The 16,656-nt window shown below is 71.8% G+C and overlaps 4 protein-coding genes across 4 annotated transcripts; 2 read left to right on the plus strand and 2 right to left on the minus strand.

Moving 5' to 3' along the window:
- Positions 1-1,011: 1,011 nt before the first annotated feature.
- Positions 1,012-2,235, minus strand: AURANDRAFT_61195 (hypothetical protein; the record flags this gene model as incomplete). Its single annotated transcript, XM_009035153.1, has 1 exon — positions 1,012-2,235. The coding sequence occupies one exon, from the start codon at positions 2,233-2,235 to the stop codon at positions 1,012-1,014; it is 1,224 nt and encodes a 407-aa protein (XP_009033401.1).
- Positions 2,236-4,836: 2,601 nt separating this feature from the next.
- Positions 4,837-8,372, plus strand: AURANDRAFT_20268 (hypothetical protein; the record flags this gene model as incomplete). Its single annotated transcript, XM_009034791.1, has 2 exons — positions 4,837-7,869; positions 7,974-8,372. The coding sequence occupies 2 exons, from the start codon at positions 4,837-4,839 to the stop codon at positions 8,370-8,372; spliced, it is 3,432 nt and encodes a 1,143-aa protein (XP_009033039.1).
- A 1,209-nt stretch (positions 8,373-9,581) lies between these two features.
- On the minus strand, positions 9,582-15,084 carry AURANDRAFT_61197 (hypothetical protein; the record flags this gene model as incomplete). Its single annotated transcript, XM_009035152.1, has 4 exons — positions 9,582-10,728; positions 10,893-11,830; positions 12,143-14,104; positions 14,245-15,084. The coding sequence occupies 4 exons, from the start codon at positions 15,082-15,084 to the stop codon at positions 9,582-9,584; spliced, it is 4,887 nt and encodes a 1,628-aa protein (XP_009033400.1).
- Positions 15,085-15,440: 356 nt separating this feature from the next.
- AURANDRAFT_2516 (hypothetical protein) lies at positions 15,441-16,286 on the plus strand (the record flags this gene model as incomplete). The annotated part of the gene is made up of 1 exon (XM_009034574.1): positions 15,441-16,286. A coding segment is annotated over one exon (846 nt), but the record flags the coding sequence as incomplete, so codon positions are not given.
- Between the last annotated feature and the right edge of the window lie 370 nt (positions 16,287-16,656).

Below are 16,656 nucleotides of genomic sequence, written 5' to 3' on the forward strand. Positions count from 1 at the left end.
CGCAGGCGCGCCGTTTCGTCGTAGGTTGCAGTTTCGTTTCGTCGTAAGTTTCGTATCGAACGTCTCTCTCTAGCGATGAGGCGGCCCACCGCGCCGACGCCTACCTCGGGCAGAATCTACTCCGTAGGAGGCGAACGAGGTTAGATAGGCATGGGCGTCGGCGCGAGGCACGCGCGCCTCTCCTAGGCGACGACGGCCGCGCGGCGGGACGCCATGATCTGGGACTTTCGCCGCCGTTTCTTCGGCGGCGCGGGCGACGGCGCGGCGGCGGAGGGCGACAGCTCGAGCGTCACGGCCCGCGGGCGGCCCATGGAGTACCGCGGGGGGAACTCGCCTTCGTCGTCGAAGGAGAGCCGCGTCGACGACAGGCTGTCGCGCGGCTCGTCGACGATGTGGTCCATCCGCAGGAAGCGGGGCGAGGGCAGGGCTTCGCTGTGGGAGTCCCGTCGAAGCCGGCGGTGCTCGCCCTCGCAGTCGAGGCACACGTGCTGAAATCGCGGCGCGTCCGCGGCGTAATCCCACGACCCCTCGAGAAGCTCCAGGTGTTTCGTGCCGTCGCCGCAGAGGTAGCAGCAGGGCCCCTCCGACGCGGCCTCCGACTCTTCCTCGCTCTCGGGGTCGTCGGCCGATAGGTCGCGACAGAGACCGCAGAGGTCCAAGGTGTAATCGAATCCGTAGCGTGGGCCGATCAATTCCGACGCGACGAAGCAACCTAGGCAGGCGTGCCCGGGTTCACCGGAGTAGTAGGACATGAGCAGACAGAAGGATGGACGGCGTTAGCGTCGTGACGCCTGGTAGCGGCGGTGGTTCTCGGCCGGTAGCCTCTCGCTCTTTTACTGGTTTTTTTAGTGCAAGGAGCTTTTGATCTCGCGACGTTGAAGGCAGGAACGCCGCAGAAGACGCTCTCGAGAGACATGGTTTGATTGCACATATACGTGAATTCAGGACGAGGCTGTCACTAACGTGCCACCGATACCCATTGCGCACAGGCGATCCAGCGCGAGCCGTTACTCACCCCTTCCCCGCGGCGGCCGCCGCCGGCGCCGCGAAGAGCGCGAGCGCCCGGGCGACCCGCTCGTCGCCCTTGCGCCTTGCGACGTCGCGCGCGAGGCGGCGGAGCGTCGACACGTCCGCGACGAGGAGCTTCGCGCGGACGCGGTCCGCGGCGTCGGGCTCGAGGGCCCGCGCGGTTTCGAAGTCGTCGACGGCCGCGGACACGACGTCGTAGTCGTCGCGCCCGTCCGCCGCGGCCAGGGTCGCGATGACGTCGCGCGCGGGCAGGGGCGCGCCGCGGGGCACCGTGACGAGCGCCGCGGGCCGCGCGGCGCCCGAGGCGCTTCGGACGTCGAGCCAGGCGACGCGCGCGCCGGAGTCGCGGAGCGCGTCGGCGACGTCGCGCCGCGACCGCGCGCCCGTCTCGTGGTGGCTCAGCACGTCGAGCGCCGGCGTGCCCGGCCGGAAGCGGAAGCGGAAGCGGCCGACGGCGTCGACGCTCTTGGCGTCGCGGTCGTAGCGGAGCTCGCGGAAGTCGTCGCCCCGCTCGCCGTCGGCGAGAAAGGCGAAGAAGGCGGCCCCGCAGAGCGCCGCCTCGCCCCGGAGCGCGCCGAGCACGTCCGCCGCGACGGAGGACGCGACCGCGCGCCGCGCCTCGTCGCGCGCGAGCGCGAGCGCCAAGCGCGCGCCGAGCGGCGCGTCGGCCCACTGCTTCTCGGCGCCGTCGAAGGACCCGGCGCCGAAGCAGGCGTCGAAGGCGCCCCGCAGGGCGTCGCAGGCGTCCAGGGAGCCGCAGTAGCGCGGCATCGCGAGCGGCGGCCGCTTGCTGAGCGAGCCGTTGACGCCGTCCGCGTGCCTCAGGCACGTGATCGCGTCGCGCTCGCTGAGCGAAGCGCCGAAAGTCCGCGCGTCGACCTCGACGGCGCCGCCGGCCTCGGCGCGGCCCAGGCCGAGCTCGCGGAGCTTTCGGCACAGCGGCGCGTCGTCCCAGAGGCGCTGCGCCCACGGCACGCGGACGCGGCACTTGACGGACGTGACGGCGAGCTCCGGCGACCGGTCGTCGGGCGCGGGCTCCGCGGGGCCCGCGACCTTGTGGACGAGCGTCTTCGTCAGGTCGCCGAAGCGGTAGTGCTCCGGGCCCTCGCGCCGGCCCGCCTTGTGCTTCCAGCTCGACGCCGCCTCGCCGGTCACGGCGTGCGTCATCGTGATCTCCACGGTGCCATCGGTGGCGGTCGTGCTCATCGGCGCGGGCGCGTCGAGGCCGGCTGCGGCGGCGCTCGGTCTCGAGGCGGCGGCGGCGCTTGGCGCGTCGATGGTTGTTCTGCGGCCTTCCGCTCGGCCAGCGCGGGTCGACGCGGCGTCGATGGGCGCGCGCTCGGCCGTCGAGCCGCCCGCGTTGGGCGAACCGGAGCTGGGTTCCGTTCTATTAGCTTCGTTTCTTCGCGCGTCAGGCCCCCGAGTGGGGTACCGAGGCGCGGGCGGGAACGGAGGCGCGCCGCGCCGGGGATGGCGCGCGGCGGACGCGCCTCGCCGAAGGCTCACGCGTGGCCTCGCGATGCACGGGGGGAGCTTCTCATGTTCAACCGACGCAAGCGCTGCCGCTTGTCGAGCAACGAATCGTAGTGTTACCTCGATCGGCGGCGGGCGCGAGTTTTGCTCGGTCCGCGGTGGTGGAGCGCCGCGGCGGCTTGGCGAGGCCGTTGGCGTGGGGCAGCGACGTCGCGCTGAACGCGGCGTCGGGAGCCCCGGGGGATAAATCTCTCAAAGGGGGAGGGGATGGGGGGGGTAGGGAGCGGCGCGTCTGCGGCTCGCCGCGGGGCATGGGCCCGCGGCGCCGTCCGACGCGCCCCCTCCGGTCCGCGGCCCGCGGCGCCGTCTGCCGCGGGGCATGGGCCCGCGGCGGCACCGTGCGGCCGGACCGCGGATGACTCGAGGTCGCCGGTTAGGCGAAGGTGGCGTAGTTCGCGGGCGCGTCGATGCTCAGGCAAGTGACGTTCTCGAGGCCTTCGACGGAGACGGCCGCGGGATCGGCCGAGGTGATCGTGCCGTTGATCTCGTTCGCTTCGTCGTCGTCCTCGACCTTGATGTCGTAGAGAGCTCTCACGCCGGTGTCGACGTTAGCCTCGCCCTCGCAATCATCTGCGTAGAGAGCCTCCCCGATCATCGAGCACGAGTCGTGATCAGGACCACCGAAAACGTAATATGAGCCGTCTCCGCTGATGATGATGGTGTCGTCGCCGTGTCCACCGTGGACGTAGGACGCTTCGTTTCCGATGATCGTGATGGTGTCGTTACCGTTGCCGTCAAGGATGTCATTCGCGTCGTTTCCGTTGATGCTGATCTGCGTGTGGCGCGACTCGTCGCGGCCGAGCCCCTGCAGCCGCGCCGTACCCGTCTACGGGATATGGATGCCCAAAACCGAAATACCCGGTATGGGAAAACGGGCCCGGGTATATACCGGTATATACCGGTATTTTACCATACCGGTATTTACCCTCCGAAATACTCCGGCCGCCATACGCGAAACCGCCGCGTCGCTGCGCGCGTCTCGCGCGAACGCGCGCCCGCGTTTCGGACACCGAGAGCTACCGCAACTCGGCTCGTTCCGATATATAGAAAGGAGCGGAGAAGAAGGCGGGAAGGTCGCGTGCACGCGCCCTGTGAATTTCGCGCATTTCGCGCCGCTCGCCCAAAGGCAACAAGTTTTTGGTTGCCTGCGGAGGGCTGGAAAATCGATTTTTTTTATCGACCTCGCGCGGTGGCCCCGTGTCGCCACCCGTCCAAAGCGTCCTTCAGGGATGTTGGAGCTTGTCTGCGATCATGGTAGCTCGTCGCTAGTGAAAAGTTATGCCCGAAAAACCGAGAACATACGTAGGAAGTACGCCGCGGTCCGCGGACGCCGAAAACGTACTGAAATTTTTTTCTCCGGCTTGGCTCTTCGTTGTTGCCGTCGCTGGACGCGCCGTTTGGGGCGTCCCGAACGACCCTCCAAACCCCCAGGGCCACCGCTATGGACACGCTATGCGCCGCGCAGTTCTCCGGATCTATAGAGGAACTCGGTGGATCCCGCTGCAGACCGCGGACGTGCGGATCACGGTCGTAGGACGTGGATCCAACGCTGAGGCGATGGTGCTGGTGGTAGTAGGAGTCCGTCCAGGCCGTATGGCCAGCGCACGCGCGTATTTCATGGCGCCACAGTGGCCTCGAAAGTGCCTCTTTGGAGAGGACCGGTTTGAGCGCGTTGGCGCGGATCATCCAGCCCAGCGGTCGCGTGAGGCTGCGGAGGCCTCGTCCATGTACCACTCCGCCCGGCCATATCGTTCGAAGTGGTCGGATCGACGCCAGTGGGTCCAAACGCCGCGCTCTAGCGGTTTGGCGCCTGCGAGAACGCCTTGGAGCGAGGGTGTGCCACACAGTCCTGAGTACGCTCGAACCTGACCCAAACTTGATTTTCGGTTCCCCGTGACGTTTCCGGAGGTCGCTGTCGCGAATGGGTCAGGACTCACCGTGGAGATCTCGCGCACCTCGACGACCGACCCACCAAATCGGACGTTCCGGCGCACGTTAGAACGCCGCGGCAGCGAGTCGCGCGACGAAAACTTCACGCGCGCCTTCGAGCAAGGTCTTTGGCCGAGCCCCGGACGGCGCGGCGCGGCCAACGAGCACGCGGAACCGCGCCGACGCGGCTGCCTTCGCGCAGCTCTGCGAGGCGCTGTCGTCGTCTCGAGCGTATTTTTTGTCCGACCCTCCGCAGGCAACCAAAAAGTTGCACTTTCGCTCGAGAGGCACCTCCCGGCGTCGTCGAGCATTGCGGCGACATCCCCACAGAAACGAAACGCGCAGATGGGGGACGGCGTGTCCGAGAAGGACTCGCTCCGGCGGGGCCGGTCGCGGAGCCAGTCCTTCGAGGGCAAGTCGCGGTCGCGGTCCGCGAGCGTGGAAAAGGACTTCGACCCCCTGAAGACGGAGCTCACGCGCGACGAGTTCGTCGCCTACGTCGAGAACCCGCGGAAGCAGCCCGCGCGGGGCATCTCCTACACGGAGGCCCTCGCGGCGCCGCCCGAGGTCGCGACGCCCGTCCGCGAGGCGCTCGACAAGGCGCGGCACAAGCACCGCTTCGACGACCCGAAGAAGCGCGTCTTCTCCCAGGCTTCCGCCCAGAAGCTCAACGAGCTCGCGAACATCGACGACGCCCTCGAGTTCGACTTCACGAACCAGGCCGAGCTCCACAACATCGACAAGGCTAAACTCGCGCACGAGCTCCGGTCCGACCTCGAGAGGGGCCTGCCCGCGGAGCTCGCGGCGGAGAAGCTGGCCGAGGACGGCCCCAACGAGCTCGAGAAGCCGCCGCGCGTGACCTTTTTCGTCCTCTTCCTCATCCAGCTGAGCCAGATCATCACGCTCCTCCTCATCGCCGCGTGCGTCGCGTCGGCCTGCGTCAACGCGACGGACGCCGCGAGGCGCGGCTCCGCGCTGTCCTACGTCGACTCCATCGCCATCTTCATCATCGTCTTCCTCAACGCCTACATCGCCGCGGCGTCGGAGAACGCGGCGAACGGCGCCCTCGAGGCGCTCGACGCGCTGTCGTCGCCCGTGTCCGTCGCCGTGCGCGACGGCGAGGAGGTCGAGCTCGACTCGACGCAACTGGTCGTCGGCGACGTCATCCTCCTCGCCACGGGCGACGTCGTGCCCGCGGACTGCCGCGTCGTCCGGGCCGCGGACCTCAAGGTCAACGAGATGCTGCTCACGGGCGAGTCCGAGGACGTGTCGAAGACCGACAAGGTCAAGCCGAAGAAGCCCGGCGCGGCCGCGAAGCTCACGGAGGACACGATGATCTTCTCGTCGTGCACGGTCAAGGCGGGCAACTGCCGCGCCCTCGTCGTCCACACGGGCATGCGCACGCGCGTCGGCCAGATCGCGGCGTTGCTCACGGACGACGCGGGCGCCAAGGGCGCGGGCTGCCTCCCGGACACCAAGGGCAACATGACGCCGCTCCAGGTCCAGCTCGAGAAGCTCGCCGTGAAGATCGGCGTCCTCGCCATCGCCTGCTGCGTCATCGTCTTCGTCGTCGGCGCGGCGATGGAGGTGCCGGACCCCGAGGGCAACGTGCCGTCGTGGCTCTACATGATCCTCATCGCCGTGACGCTGACCGTCGCGGCCATCCCCGAGGGCCTGCCCCTCACCGTGACCATCTCGTTGTCGACGGGCTGCAGCGACATGGTCAAGGAGAACGTGCTCGTGCGGAAGATCGCGGCCGTCGAGACGCTCGGCTCCGCGTCCGTCATCTGCACGGACAAGACGGGCACGCTGACCGAGGGCAAGATGCGCTGCGTCAAGGCCCTGTTCGGCGGCGAGGACTACGTCGTCTCCGGCCGGGGCTTCGACCCGACCGTCGGCTCCGTCGGCGTCGCCGGCGCCGTGCCGGGGCCGGACCTCGCGTTCGCCGAGGGCGACGACGCCCGGGCGCACGCGAACGTGCGCGCCGCCCTCGCGTCGGCCGTGCTCTGCTGCTCGACGACGCTGAACCGCGTCGAGGACGAGAGCGGCGCGATGGTCTGGACGCCCAAGGGCAACTCGTCCGAGGCGCCGATCGTCGTCGCCGCGGCCAAGTGCGGCCTCTGGGCCGCGGACCTCGAGCCCCTCTTCCCGCGCGCGACGGAGATCCCCTTCTCCTCGAGCCGCAAGATGATGGCCGTGGTGACGGCCGGCGGCGCGCTCGACGGCGCGCCCAAGGCCGTCGGTCTGGCGTCGCCGTACGTCGCGCACGTCAAGGGCGCGCCGAACTACGTCCTCGAGTCCTGCGCCAAGACGTTGCGCCCCGACGGCTCCGTGGGGGCCCTCGACGCGGCGACGCGCGCCAAGATCGACGCCACCGTCGACGCGCTGAGCTCCGAGGCGCTCCGGGTCCTCGCGATCGCGTGCGCGCCCCTGCGGTCCCTGCCCTACGACGACGAGGCGGACGTCGAGGACAAGCTCAGCGCCATCCTCGGCGGGGGCCTCACGTTCCTCGGCCTCGTCGCGTCCATCGACCCCGAGCGCCAGGGCGTCAAGGCCGCGATCGCGACGGCGAACTCCGCGACGGTCCGCACGGTGATGATCACGGGCGACTACCTCAAGACGGCCCAGGCCATCGCGCGGAACATCGGCATCCTCGCGGCCGACGGGTCCCAGGACGGCGACGCCGTCGACTGCGGCAGCCTGCGGCCCGGCGGCGGCGACGACTACCTCGACGAGCCGGCCATGGACGCGCTCACGCTGCGCGTCAACGTCTTCGCGCGCGCCAAGCCCGAGGACAAGCTCGAGATCGTCAAGTCGCTCCAGCGCCAGGGCTTCGTGAGCGCCATGACGGGCGACGGCGTCAACGACGCGCCCGCGCTCAAGGAGGCGGACATCGGCGTGTCCATGGGCCTCGAGGGCACGGAGGTCGCCAAGGGCGCGTCCGACATGATCCTCACGGACGACAACTTCTGCTCCATCGTCAAGGCCGTCGAGAAGGGCCGCGGCATCTACAGTGGCATCGAGAAGTTCGTGTCCTTCATCATGTCCGTCCACTTCGCGGAGGTCCTCCAGATCTTCCTCTGCGTCGTCTCGGGCCTGCCGATCATGCGCGAGCCGCTCCAGATCCTCTTCCTCGTCCTCGTCACGGACCTGCCGCCGGCCATCGCTTTGGGCGTCGAGCCGCCGGAGAAGGGCCTCATGGACAAGAAGCCGCGGCCCAAGGCCCAGCCCGTCATCATGCCCTGGATGTGGAAGTGCATCATCGCGAACGGCATGATCATGACCGCGGGCATCACGGCGACCTACGTCGTCGCGCTCCACGCCTACGCGGGCACCTACCTCACGGAGAACATCGACCGCAAGACGCGCGACTCCTGCGTCGTCTGGGGCTCGGGCATGTTCTCGTCGACNAAGTACGAGGAGTTCGCGACGAGGGCGACGACGACAACTTCGCCGAGTGCACGGAGTTCGCCATCCGCAAGGCGCGCACCGTCGCGTTCATCGCCCTGGTCTGGGCCGAGAACATCCGCGCCTACACCGCGCGGTCCTTCACGGAGCCCATCTGGGTCAAGACGTTCTCGAACCCGACGATGAACAAGGCCATCGCGTCGGCCCAGGCCGCGCTTTGGTGCGCGCTCCTGGTGCCCGGCCTCTCCACGTCCGTCATGGGCCTCTACCCCTTGGGGGACCCGGGCCTCAGCGGCAACTCGACGGACTCGATCCAGTGGTGGGGCTGGGTCCTCGCGGCCGTCGGCGCCGTCGCCTGCGGCGCCGGCTGCGAGCTCTACAAGCTTTACATCAAGCTCACCGTCGGCGACCCCCACGACACGGTCCCCGGCTACGAAACGGTGGCGGTCAAGCCCGCGCTCGAGCTCCCCTAGGGGCGCGCCCCCCCCCCCCGGTCCGCGGAGCGCGCGAAGCGGCGCCTCCCGACCCCTGTCTGTTGCACATGCCCGCCCCCCGGCCCCGCTAAAGAAACTCACGTGCTATCGCGAGAGACGTCGACGTCGAGGAGGACGAACTTGACGCGGCGGTAGTCGCCGGCCTCGTGGCCGAAGATCGCCTCCGCCGCGGCCCCGGGCACCGTGGCCGGGTCGAAGGACGGCGGCACCTTGGCCAGGACCCGCCGGAAGCTCCGGCGCCGCGCGAGGGCCAGCAGGTCCTCGAGGAGCGGCAGGGCGCTCAGCGGCGTCGCCGTCTTGTTCCAGTCGACGCCCCAGGGCGGGTCGACGAAGAGGACGTCCGCGGACCTGTCCTCGGGCAGCTTCGTCGCGTCGCCGCACGCGAAGGTGATGTCGACGCCGTAGAGCTTCGCGTTGTGCCGCGCGAGGTCGAGGCGATGGCGGTCGACGTCGACGGCGAGGACCGCGCAGCCCGCGCGCGCGAAGCCGATCGCGTTGCCGCCGCAGCCGCACGTCGCGTCGACGACCGATGTCCCGCGCGCGCGCGCGCCGACGTCGAGCGCGAGCCGCTCGGGCGTCAGGCTGAACTTGCCCTCGGCGTCGAGCCTGGCGCCGCGCCGCGCGAAGCCCGGGCTCGTCGTCCGCCGGCGCCGCGCGTCCTCGAGCCGCGCGCCGCGGACCGCCGCGCGCGGCAGCTTCGGCGTCGCGACGACGTCGAGCTTGCGGCCGCCGAGGCCGACGCCGCGGAGCCGCGCGGCGAGGTCGCAGGCGTTTCGCGTCGTGAGGTCGCAGGCGAGGCCGCCGTCGTCCTCTGGCTGCCAGGCGCCGTCGCCGAGGAGCCGCTCGTGCGGGACCCAGGCTGGCACGTGTTTGACGACGACGCGGTGCGTGAACGGTTTCTTCGACGTCAGCGACGATGATACTGAAAGCGCGAGCGCCCAGGCGACGAGGCGCATTGCACAGATGCTCTTCGCTGGAGCGACGCTCTCTTAACGCGCAGGAGTTATCGCTGAAGTGATGCAACAGAGCGCGGCCATGCTGCCGCAGTGTGGCGACAATCAGCGGCATCTCCTACCTCAAGCTAGTGGGTCGACGTATGGCCTCTGCGGCGCTGCGACATGGTCCGGAACACGGTCCGGAACGCCGTCGACAGACGCCAAAGACCGCGGCAAACGCCTCCGCACAACCTTACGACGCCAAGGCCGCGGGCTCCGCGTCGCCGCCCTGCGCGATTCGGAGCTTGGCCTCGATCTCGCGCTCGAGCGCGTCGATCTTCGCCTCGATGACGAGGTGCTTCGCGTGGGGCCGCGACGCCGCGGGCGGGAGGCGCTTGCGCCGGCGGATGGCGTCGCTCTCGACGGCGGCGAGCGCCGCGGAGCGCACGTCCGCGTAGCCCCGCTCCGCGACGGGCGCGGCCTCGTCGCGGTCGACGGTCTCGAGCGCCGCGGCGACCGCGTCCGCGTAGGCCCGGTCGGCGACGCCCCGCGGGCTCGCCGGCGGCGCGCCGAGGTCCGAGACCGCCGCGTCGCAGAGCGCCGCGGCGCACGCGGCGCCGTAGTCGCCGACGGTGGACGCGGCCGCGCGCGCGAGGTCCGGCTCGCGCGGCGGCGTCGCCGGCCCCCGCGCGTCGCCCGCCGCCGCGCAGATGCGGTCGTAGGCCTCGGCGGCGAAGGCGCCGACCGCGACGTCGCCGACGTCCTCGAAGTCGGGCGCGGCCGCCGCGGGCGCGGGCTCCGGCGCGGGCGGCGCGGGCGGCGCCGCGAGGTCGTCGCAGGCGAGCACGAGGCCGCCGGCCTCCTCGGCGAGGCTCAGGCGCGCGCAGACCCAGCGGAGCACCGTCGTCCAGTCCGCGCGCGACAGCCGCCGCTTGTGCGTCGCGGCCGACCCCTCCGTCCCGAGCCACCGCGCCAGCAGGGCCGCCGCGGGTTCGTCGCCGCCGGCCGCGCAGAGCGCGCGCAGCTCGCGCTCGCCGAGGGCGTAGACGGACACGCTCGCCGTCGACGGCTCGACGCCGTGCAGCAGCACCGCGCGCTCGGCGACGAGGCCGTAGCAGCTCACGAAGCACACGGCGGGCGCGGCCCGCGTTTCGCATTTCAGCTCCAGGGACGCGCGGTAGAGCAGCGGGCCCACGCGCCGCTGGTCCACAACGTCGCCCCGGACGAGGTCGTTGCGGTCCACGAGGCGCGGCGACGCCGCGTCGCCGCCCGCGCCGACGCGCAGCACGCGGCACGGCCCGCCGGCCGCCGGGTCCCAGTCGCTCGCCATCTTCGCCAGCGTCTTCGTCGACGCGATCGTCACCGTGTCGCCCGCGCGCAGGGCCGGCGCCAGTATAGGCCTGTCGGGCAGCCCCATCCTCCGGCGGTTTGATGGGCTCGACAACGATGTTTTCCTTCACGGGCGTCTTCAGGGTTACCCCGGCACGAGATCGCACGGTGCGGCGCTTAATCCGGCACGCGCGCGATCACCAGCTGGTGCCAGTTGTCCACGATGTCGAGGTACTCGACGGCGGCGCCGATGCACGCCATGGCCTCCTGGAGCAGCGCGAGGTCCCACGCGTGCCAGTGGTAGCCCTTGAGGCGCCGCGCCGTCGCGAGGTCGTCGCAACAGTGGGGGCACGTGTCGAGGTCCACGAGGCGGTGGTAGGCGCGGACGCGATGCTCGAGGCGCCGGAGCACCTCCGGGTCGTCCGACGAGTCCGCGGCGTCCGCGCGCGCGAGGATGAGGTCGTAGATGGTCGACACGGGCACGCGCCTGTCGTAGGTCTGCTCCGCCCAGGGCACGCTCACGACGAAGTAGCCGCCGGGCCTGAGGACGCGACGCCACGCCGCGAGCGCCCGCAGCGGGTCGGCGAAGTGCTCGAGCACGTGGAACGCCATGACGACGTCGTAGGACCCGTCGGCGACGTGCTCGAGGCGCCCGCCGTCGCCGACGACCAGCTGCCCCAGGAGGCGGCCGTCCACGTAGAAGGCGGACCCGCTCGTCGCCCCCCCGCCCGTCGCCGCGACGAGATCCCCTCCGTACCGGTTGCCCTGGATTTTCCGAACCGCTTGATCGGACCAGTTGACGACGTCGACGGACGCCCACTCCTGAGCGTACAGGCCGCCCATAGCCGTCGTGGGCCCGCCGATCTCGAGCGCGCTCGCGTTCCGCGCCAGCGCTCCCAGCTTCCGTCCGAACGACGCCAGCGCCGAGGCGCTCGGGGCGACGCGGCGGCGGTGCCGGGGCAGGGTATACGAGGCGTTGGGACACGCGCCGCCGAACGCGCCCGCGGGCGCGTCGAGCGCGTCGACCTCCGGCGCGTCGAGCTCGCGGCTCATGCGCCGGAGCTCCGCGGCGCAGGACCCATCGACGACGCGGTGGGCCGCGCAGAAGTCGCGCGCCGCGGCGTCGTCGTCGCCGCCGCCGTAGTAGACGATACCGCCGTCGCCCATGTGGACCTCGAGCCCCCGCGCGACGGCGGCCGCGACGACCCAGGGTAGGCGAACGCGCATGGCTCAGCGCGAGCAGCCTCGCATCTCGGGCAGCCGCGGCTCGTGCCACACGGCATGGTCGTAGCACCTTTACCCCCTCAGGTCCGCGCGCGCCGCGGTCCATCTCCGGAACTCCGCGGCCGTGAGCTCCTTCTTCGCCTTCTTCTTGGACATCGTGAGGTCGAAATCGTCGTCGTCCCCCGGCGCGGGCGCCGGCGCGGCCCTCGGCGCGGCGGCGAACTCGTCGTCGTCGTCCGGGAGCTCGCGGCCCTCGGCCACGGCGCGCGCCCGGTCCGCGAGGCGCTCGAGGGCGGCCGCGCGGCCCGCGGCGAGGGGCGCGAGCGCCTGGCGCGCCGCGAGGAGCGCGTCGGGCGCGAGGAAGAGCTGGCCGCCGGCGACGCCCGCCTCGGCGTCGCGGACGGCGCCGAGGCTCGCGTCGACGGCGGCCGCGAGCTCCGCCGCCTCCGCCGCCGACGACGCCGCGCGGAGGAGCGTCGCCAAGGTCGGCGCGTCGTCGGGCACGACCCGGTCGAGGAGCCAGGCCTCGAGGGGCTGGCGGCTCTCGGGCCGCTGCCAGAGCACGTGCGCCGCGAGGAGCGCGTCGAGGGGGCCGACGGCGCCGCGGCCGTTCGCGCGCGCGGCGACGCGCACGAGGTCCGCGCACTTGCGCAGCCGCCGGTCGCTCACGTAGTCGCCCCGGTCGCGGAGGAACGCGCGCGCGTCGCCGAAAAGCTCCGCGAAGAACCGCGGCAGCGCGGCCCGCGGCGGCTTCGGGACGGCGAGCAGCGGCGCGAGGAACGCCCGCGGGCACGCCCCGTCGACGTCGTCGCCGAGGAGCAGGTCGGCGACGGCCGCGTCGGACACGGGCGCGACCTCGCGGCGGATCAGGAAGCGGTCGTAGAGCGCGTCGTCGTCGTCGTCGTCGTCGTCGCCGCCGAGCGTGTTCGCCGCGGCGACGGCGGACACCAACGCCGCGGGCCGGCGGCGCGGCCCGTCCTGCCAGACGCGCTCGTTGAGGAGCGCGAGGAGCGCCGGCAGCAGCGACCGCGCGCGGAAGATCTCGTCGAAGAAGACCGCCGGCGCCTCCTGGGCGAAGCCGTCCGCCGCGCGGCGGTACGCGTCGTCTTTGAGCGCCGCGAGGCTCAACGGCCCGAAGACGTCGTCGGGCGTCGTGAAGCGCGTCAGCGCGATCTCGAAGGACGGCCCGCCGAAGAGCTCGCCGAGGCGCCGGCACAGGAGGCTTTTGGCGACGCCCGGCGGGCCCACGAAGAGCACGTGCTCGCGGCCGACGGCGCCGAGCAACACGAGCCGCGCCTCCGCGGACCGCTCCACGAGGCCCCGCTCGAGGTGCGCCGCGGCCGCCTCGAGGTCCGCGGGCGCCACGGGGAACGCGGGCGGCGCGGCCTCGACGGCCGCCGCGTCCGCGTCGACGGCGGCGGCGAAGAGCGGGCCGCCGCGGCGCCGGACGCCGCGCCGCGGGCGCCGCGCGGCCGCGGCGAGCGCCGTCGACGACGGCGGCGGCCGCGCGGACGCGCCCATCAGCAGCGCCAGGTCGTCGTGGTCCGCGAGGAACGTGTGGACGCCGTCGCAGAGCGCGTCGAAGGGGCTCCCCGGCGCCGCGTGCTCGAGGCCGTCGCCGCGGCGGCTCCGGCCCACGAGGAGCCCCGCGACGCGCAGGCCGCGGCTCCTGCGCAGCGCGTCGAGGTCCGCGGCCGTCGATGCGTCGACGGGCGGGTCCATGAGCTCGCCGTCGGACACGAGGAGCACGTCCGCGTCCGCGAAGGCCGGCCGCGCCCGCAGGAGCGCGACGGCGCGCCGCAGCGGCGAGATGACGTCCGTGCCGCCGCCGAAGCCCCGCTCCAGGAAGTCGAGGAGGCCGTCGAGCCGCTCGGGCGCGCGCGCGGGGTCCGCGGGCCCGGGCAGCTCGAGCTCCGCGAGCTCGTCGCCCGCGCCGAACGCGAGCACGACGCAGGCGCGCCGCTGGTCGCTCGCCGCGCGCGCGGCCGCGAGGGCCACGGCCTTGGCCAGCCCCTCGCGCGCGCCCGTCATCGAGTAGGACGTGTCGACGCAGACGACGAGCGGGCCCCGGCGGCCCCGCGGCAGCCGCCGCTTCGCGCGCGCGGGGGACACGCGCGCGCCGTCGTCGAGGCCCAGGGGCGCCGCCGACCGCAGGGCCCGGTCGCCGTAGCGCGCGCGGAAGAGGGGCGAGCCGTCGCAGAGGAGCAGGCGCTCGCTCGGCGCCTGTGTGGAAATCAACGGCTGGTTCGGGACGTCCCGACCAAACTTGGAAATGCTCTCGCTCGGCCACATCGAAGTCGATTCGGCTGACTTTTGGACGAAGCGATCGCTCTCGTCGAGCTCTCGAAGCAGAGCGGAAGAACTTGGGTCCAAAACTCACATTGAAGTCGGGTTGAAGATTTGAGTTCCGCGCGGCTCGGCGCGAGCGCGGCGAGGTCGCGGCCGAGGGTCTCGCCGTCGAAGCCCTCCGTCGCCGGCGGCGCCTCGCGGACGCACGCGCCCCGGGCGCCGTCGCGGCTCCGCCGCGCGTCGCTCCCGTACCTGCTGGCGCCCGACGCCGCCGTCGCGCGGCGGCCGAGCGAGGGGAGCGGCGCGAGTTCCTCCACGTCGCCCACGCGGTCCGCGCAGCGCCGCATGGCCTCGAAGGCCGCCGCGCGGCGCTGGAAGCGGCCCGCGCCCGACGACGCCGCCGTGCCCAGGAGCGCCGCGAGGTCCTCGGCCTCGAGGACCGCGTCGACGACGGCGTCCGCGCCGTCGCCGTAGACGGCCTCGAGCGCGCCGACGCCGTCGACGACGGACCGCAGCGCGGCGGCCTCCGCGCCCGCGTCGTCTTCTAACGCGGCCTCGACCAGCGCGCGCAGCGCCGGCCGCGCGAGCCGCGGGTGGCGGCCGACGACACGCGCGACGGGCGCGAAGGCGCGCTGGCACCGCGACCGCGCGCCGGCGTCGCCCGGCCACGCGGCGCCGTCGAAGGCGTCGTCCGGCACGCGGCCCTTGAGGAAGCACCCGCGCCAGACGCCGACGCCCTCCGCCGCGGCGCCCGCGGCGGCCAGCGACCCGTAGCGCGCGTAGAGTCGGCTCTGGAGGCTCGCGTCCAAGGATTGGATCGCCTGCAGCGGCGACGCTGCTGTTGCGAGTGAGAGCGCGGTTGTGTGTCCTAGGAGGCAGACGACGAGTGCGATCGCAACGCGAGCTGTGCCCATTGTTGACGCCTCTGCGTCGGTGCAACATCATCATTGCTGGCAAAGTGCTGCAGAGAACAACCGAAGCTGCTCTCGTTGGCCGAGTGCTCCCATTGGGCAGCCCTCCAATCGGCGCTGGAAGATGGACCAGACTCCAAAAAGCAAGCAACCCACACTCCAACACACCACCCCCGCTCCAAAACGCAAGCATGAACGCCTTCGTCCTCGCCCTGGCCCTCCTCTCTCCCGCCTCGGCCAAGGTCGTGCGCCTGCGTGGCAGCACCAGCACCGTCGTCCTCGCCCTCGCCCTCCTCGCGCCCGCCTCGGCCAAGGTCGTGCGCCTGCGGGGCAGCACCAGCACCGACGAGTTCGCGGCCTGGAAGGCGAAGTACGCGAAGCACTACGCCACGCCCGCCGCGGAGCAGGCGGCCCGCACCGCCTTCCTCGCGCGCAGCGAGGCCATCGCGGCGCACAACGCCGGCGGCCACACCTACGAGGTCGGCCACAACCAGTTCAGTGATCTCACCCCCGAGCAGTTCCGCGACACGATGCTCGGCGGCATTCCGACCAGCGCGCGCAACACGAGCCGCCTGGAGCAGCACGTCATCCCCGCCGACTTCGACTTCGCCGCCGGCGGCGCGCTGGACTGGGTCGCCAAGGGCGCCGTCACGGGCGTCAAGAACCAGGGCCAGTGCGGCAGCTGCTGGGCGTTCTCGACGACGGGCGCGATGGAGGGCGCGCTCTTCGCCGCGACGGGCTCGCTCTTGTCGCTCTCCGAGGAGCAGCTCGTCCAGTGCGACAGCTCGTCCTACGGCTGCAACGGCGGCTTCCCCTCCGGGGCCCTGAGCTTCGTCGCGTCCAACGGCGGCGTCTGCGCGGAATCCGACTACGCGTACACGTCGGGCTCGGGGCAGACGGGCTCCTGCCGGCGCAACGCCTGCGCGTCCGTCATGACCGTCGAGGGCTCCGTCGCCGCCCAGGGCGAACAGGCCATGCTCAGCGCCCTCCAGCAGCGGCCCCTGTCGATCCTCATCGACGCGGAGGACTGCAACTTCCAGTCGTACCGCGGCGGCATCATCGACAACTACCAATGCGGGAGTCGGCAGGACCACGCCGTATTGCTCGTCGGCTACGGCACGGAGAACGGCGTCGATTACTGGAAGGTGAAGAACTCCTGGGCGTCGAGCTGGGGCGAGAACGGCTACTTCCGCGTCGTCCGCAACAAGAACATGCTCGGCCTCGGCAGCGGCGCGACGTACGCCAAGGGCGCGCGCCTGACGGGCTCCGGGTCGACCAAGTACGCGTGCGCGAACAACCAGTGCGTGCCCTCGGCCCGGGGCCAGTACGCGACGGAGGCCGACTGCGCAAAGTCGTGCGGCCAAACCCCGAGCGCGTCCAAGTGGGGCTGCTGGTACGGCACGTGCTACGAGAACCCCTACGGCTACTTCCACGACAAGGCGTCCTGCGACGGCTACTGCGGCTCGGCGCCGACGACGAAGAAGTACGCCTGCGCGAACGACCAGTGCGTCGAGAGCGCGTCGGGCGCCTACGCGGACGTCGCCTCGTGCGAGGCGGCCTGCGGCTCGCCCGGGC

Source organism: Aureococcus anophagefferens (genome assembly GCF_000186865.1).
Source record: "Aureococcus anophagefferens unplaced genomic scaffold AURANscaffold_2, whole genome shotgun sequence".
Taxonomy (NCBI): domain Eukaryota; class Pelagophyceae; order Pelagomonadales; family Pelagomonadaceae; genus Aureococcus; species Aureococcus anophagefferens.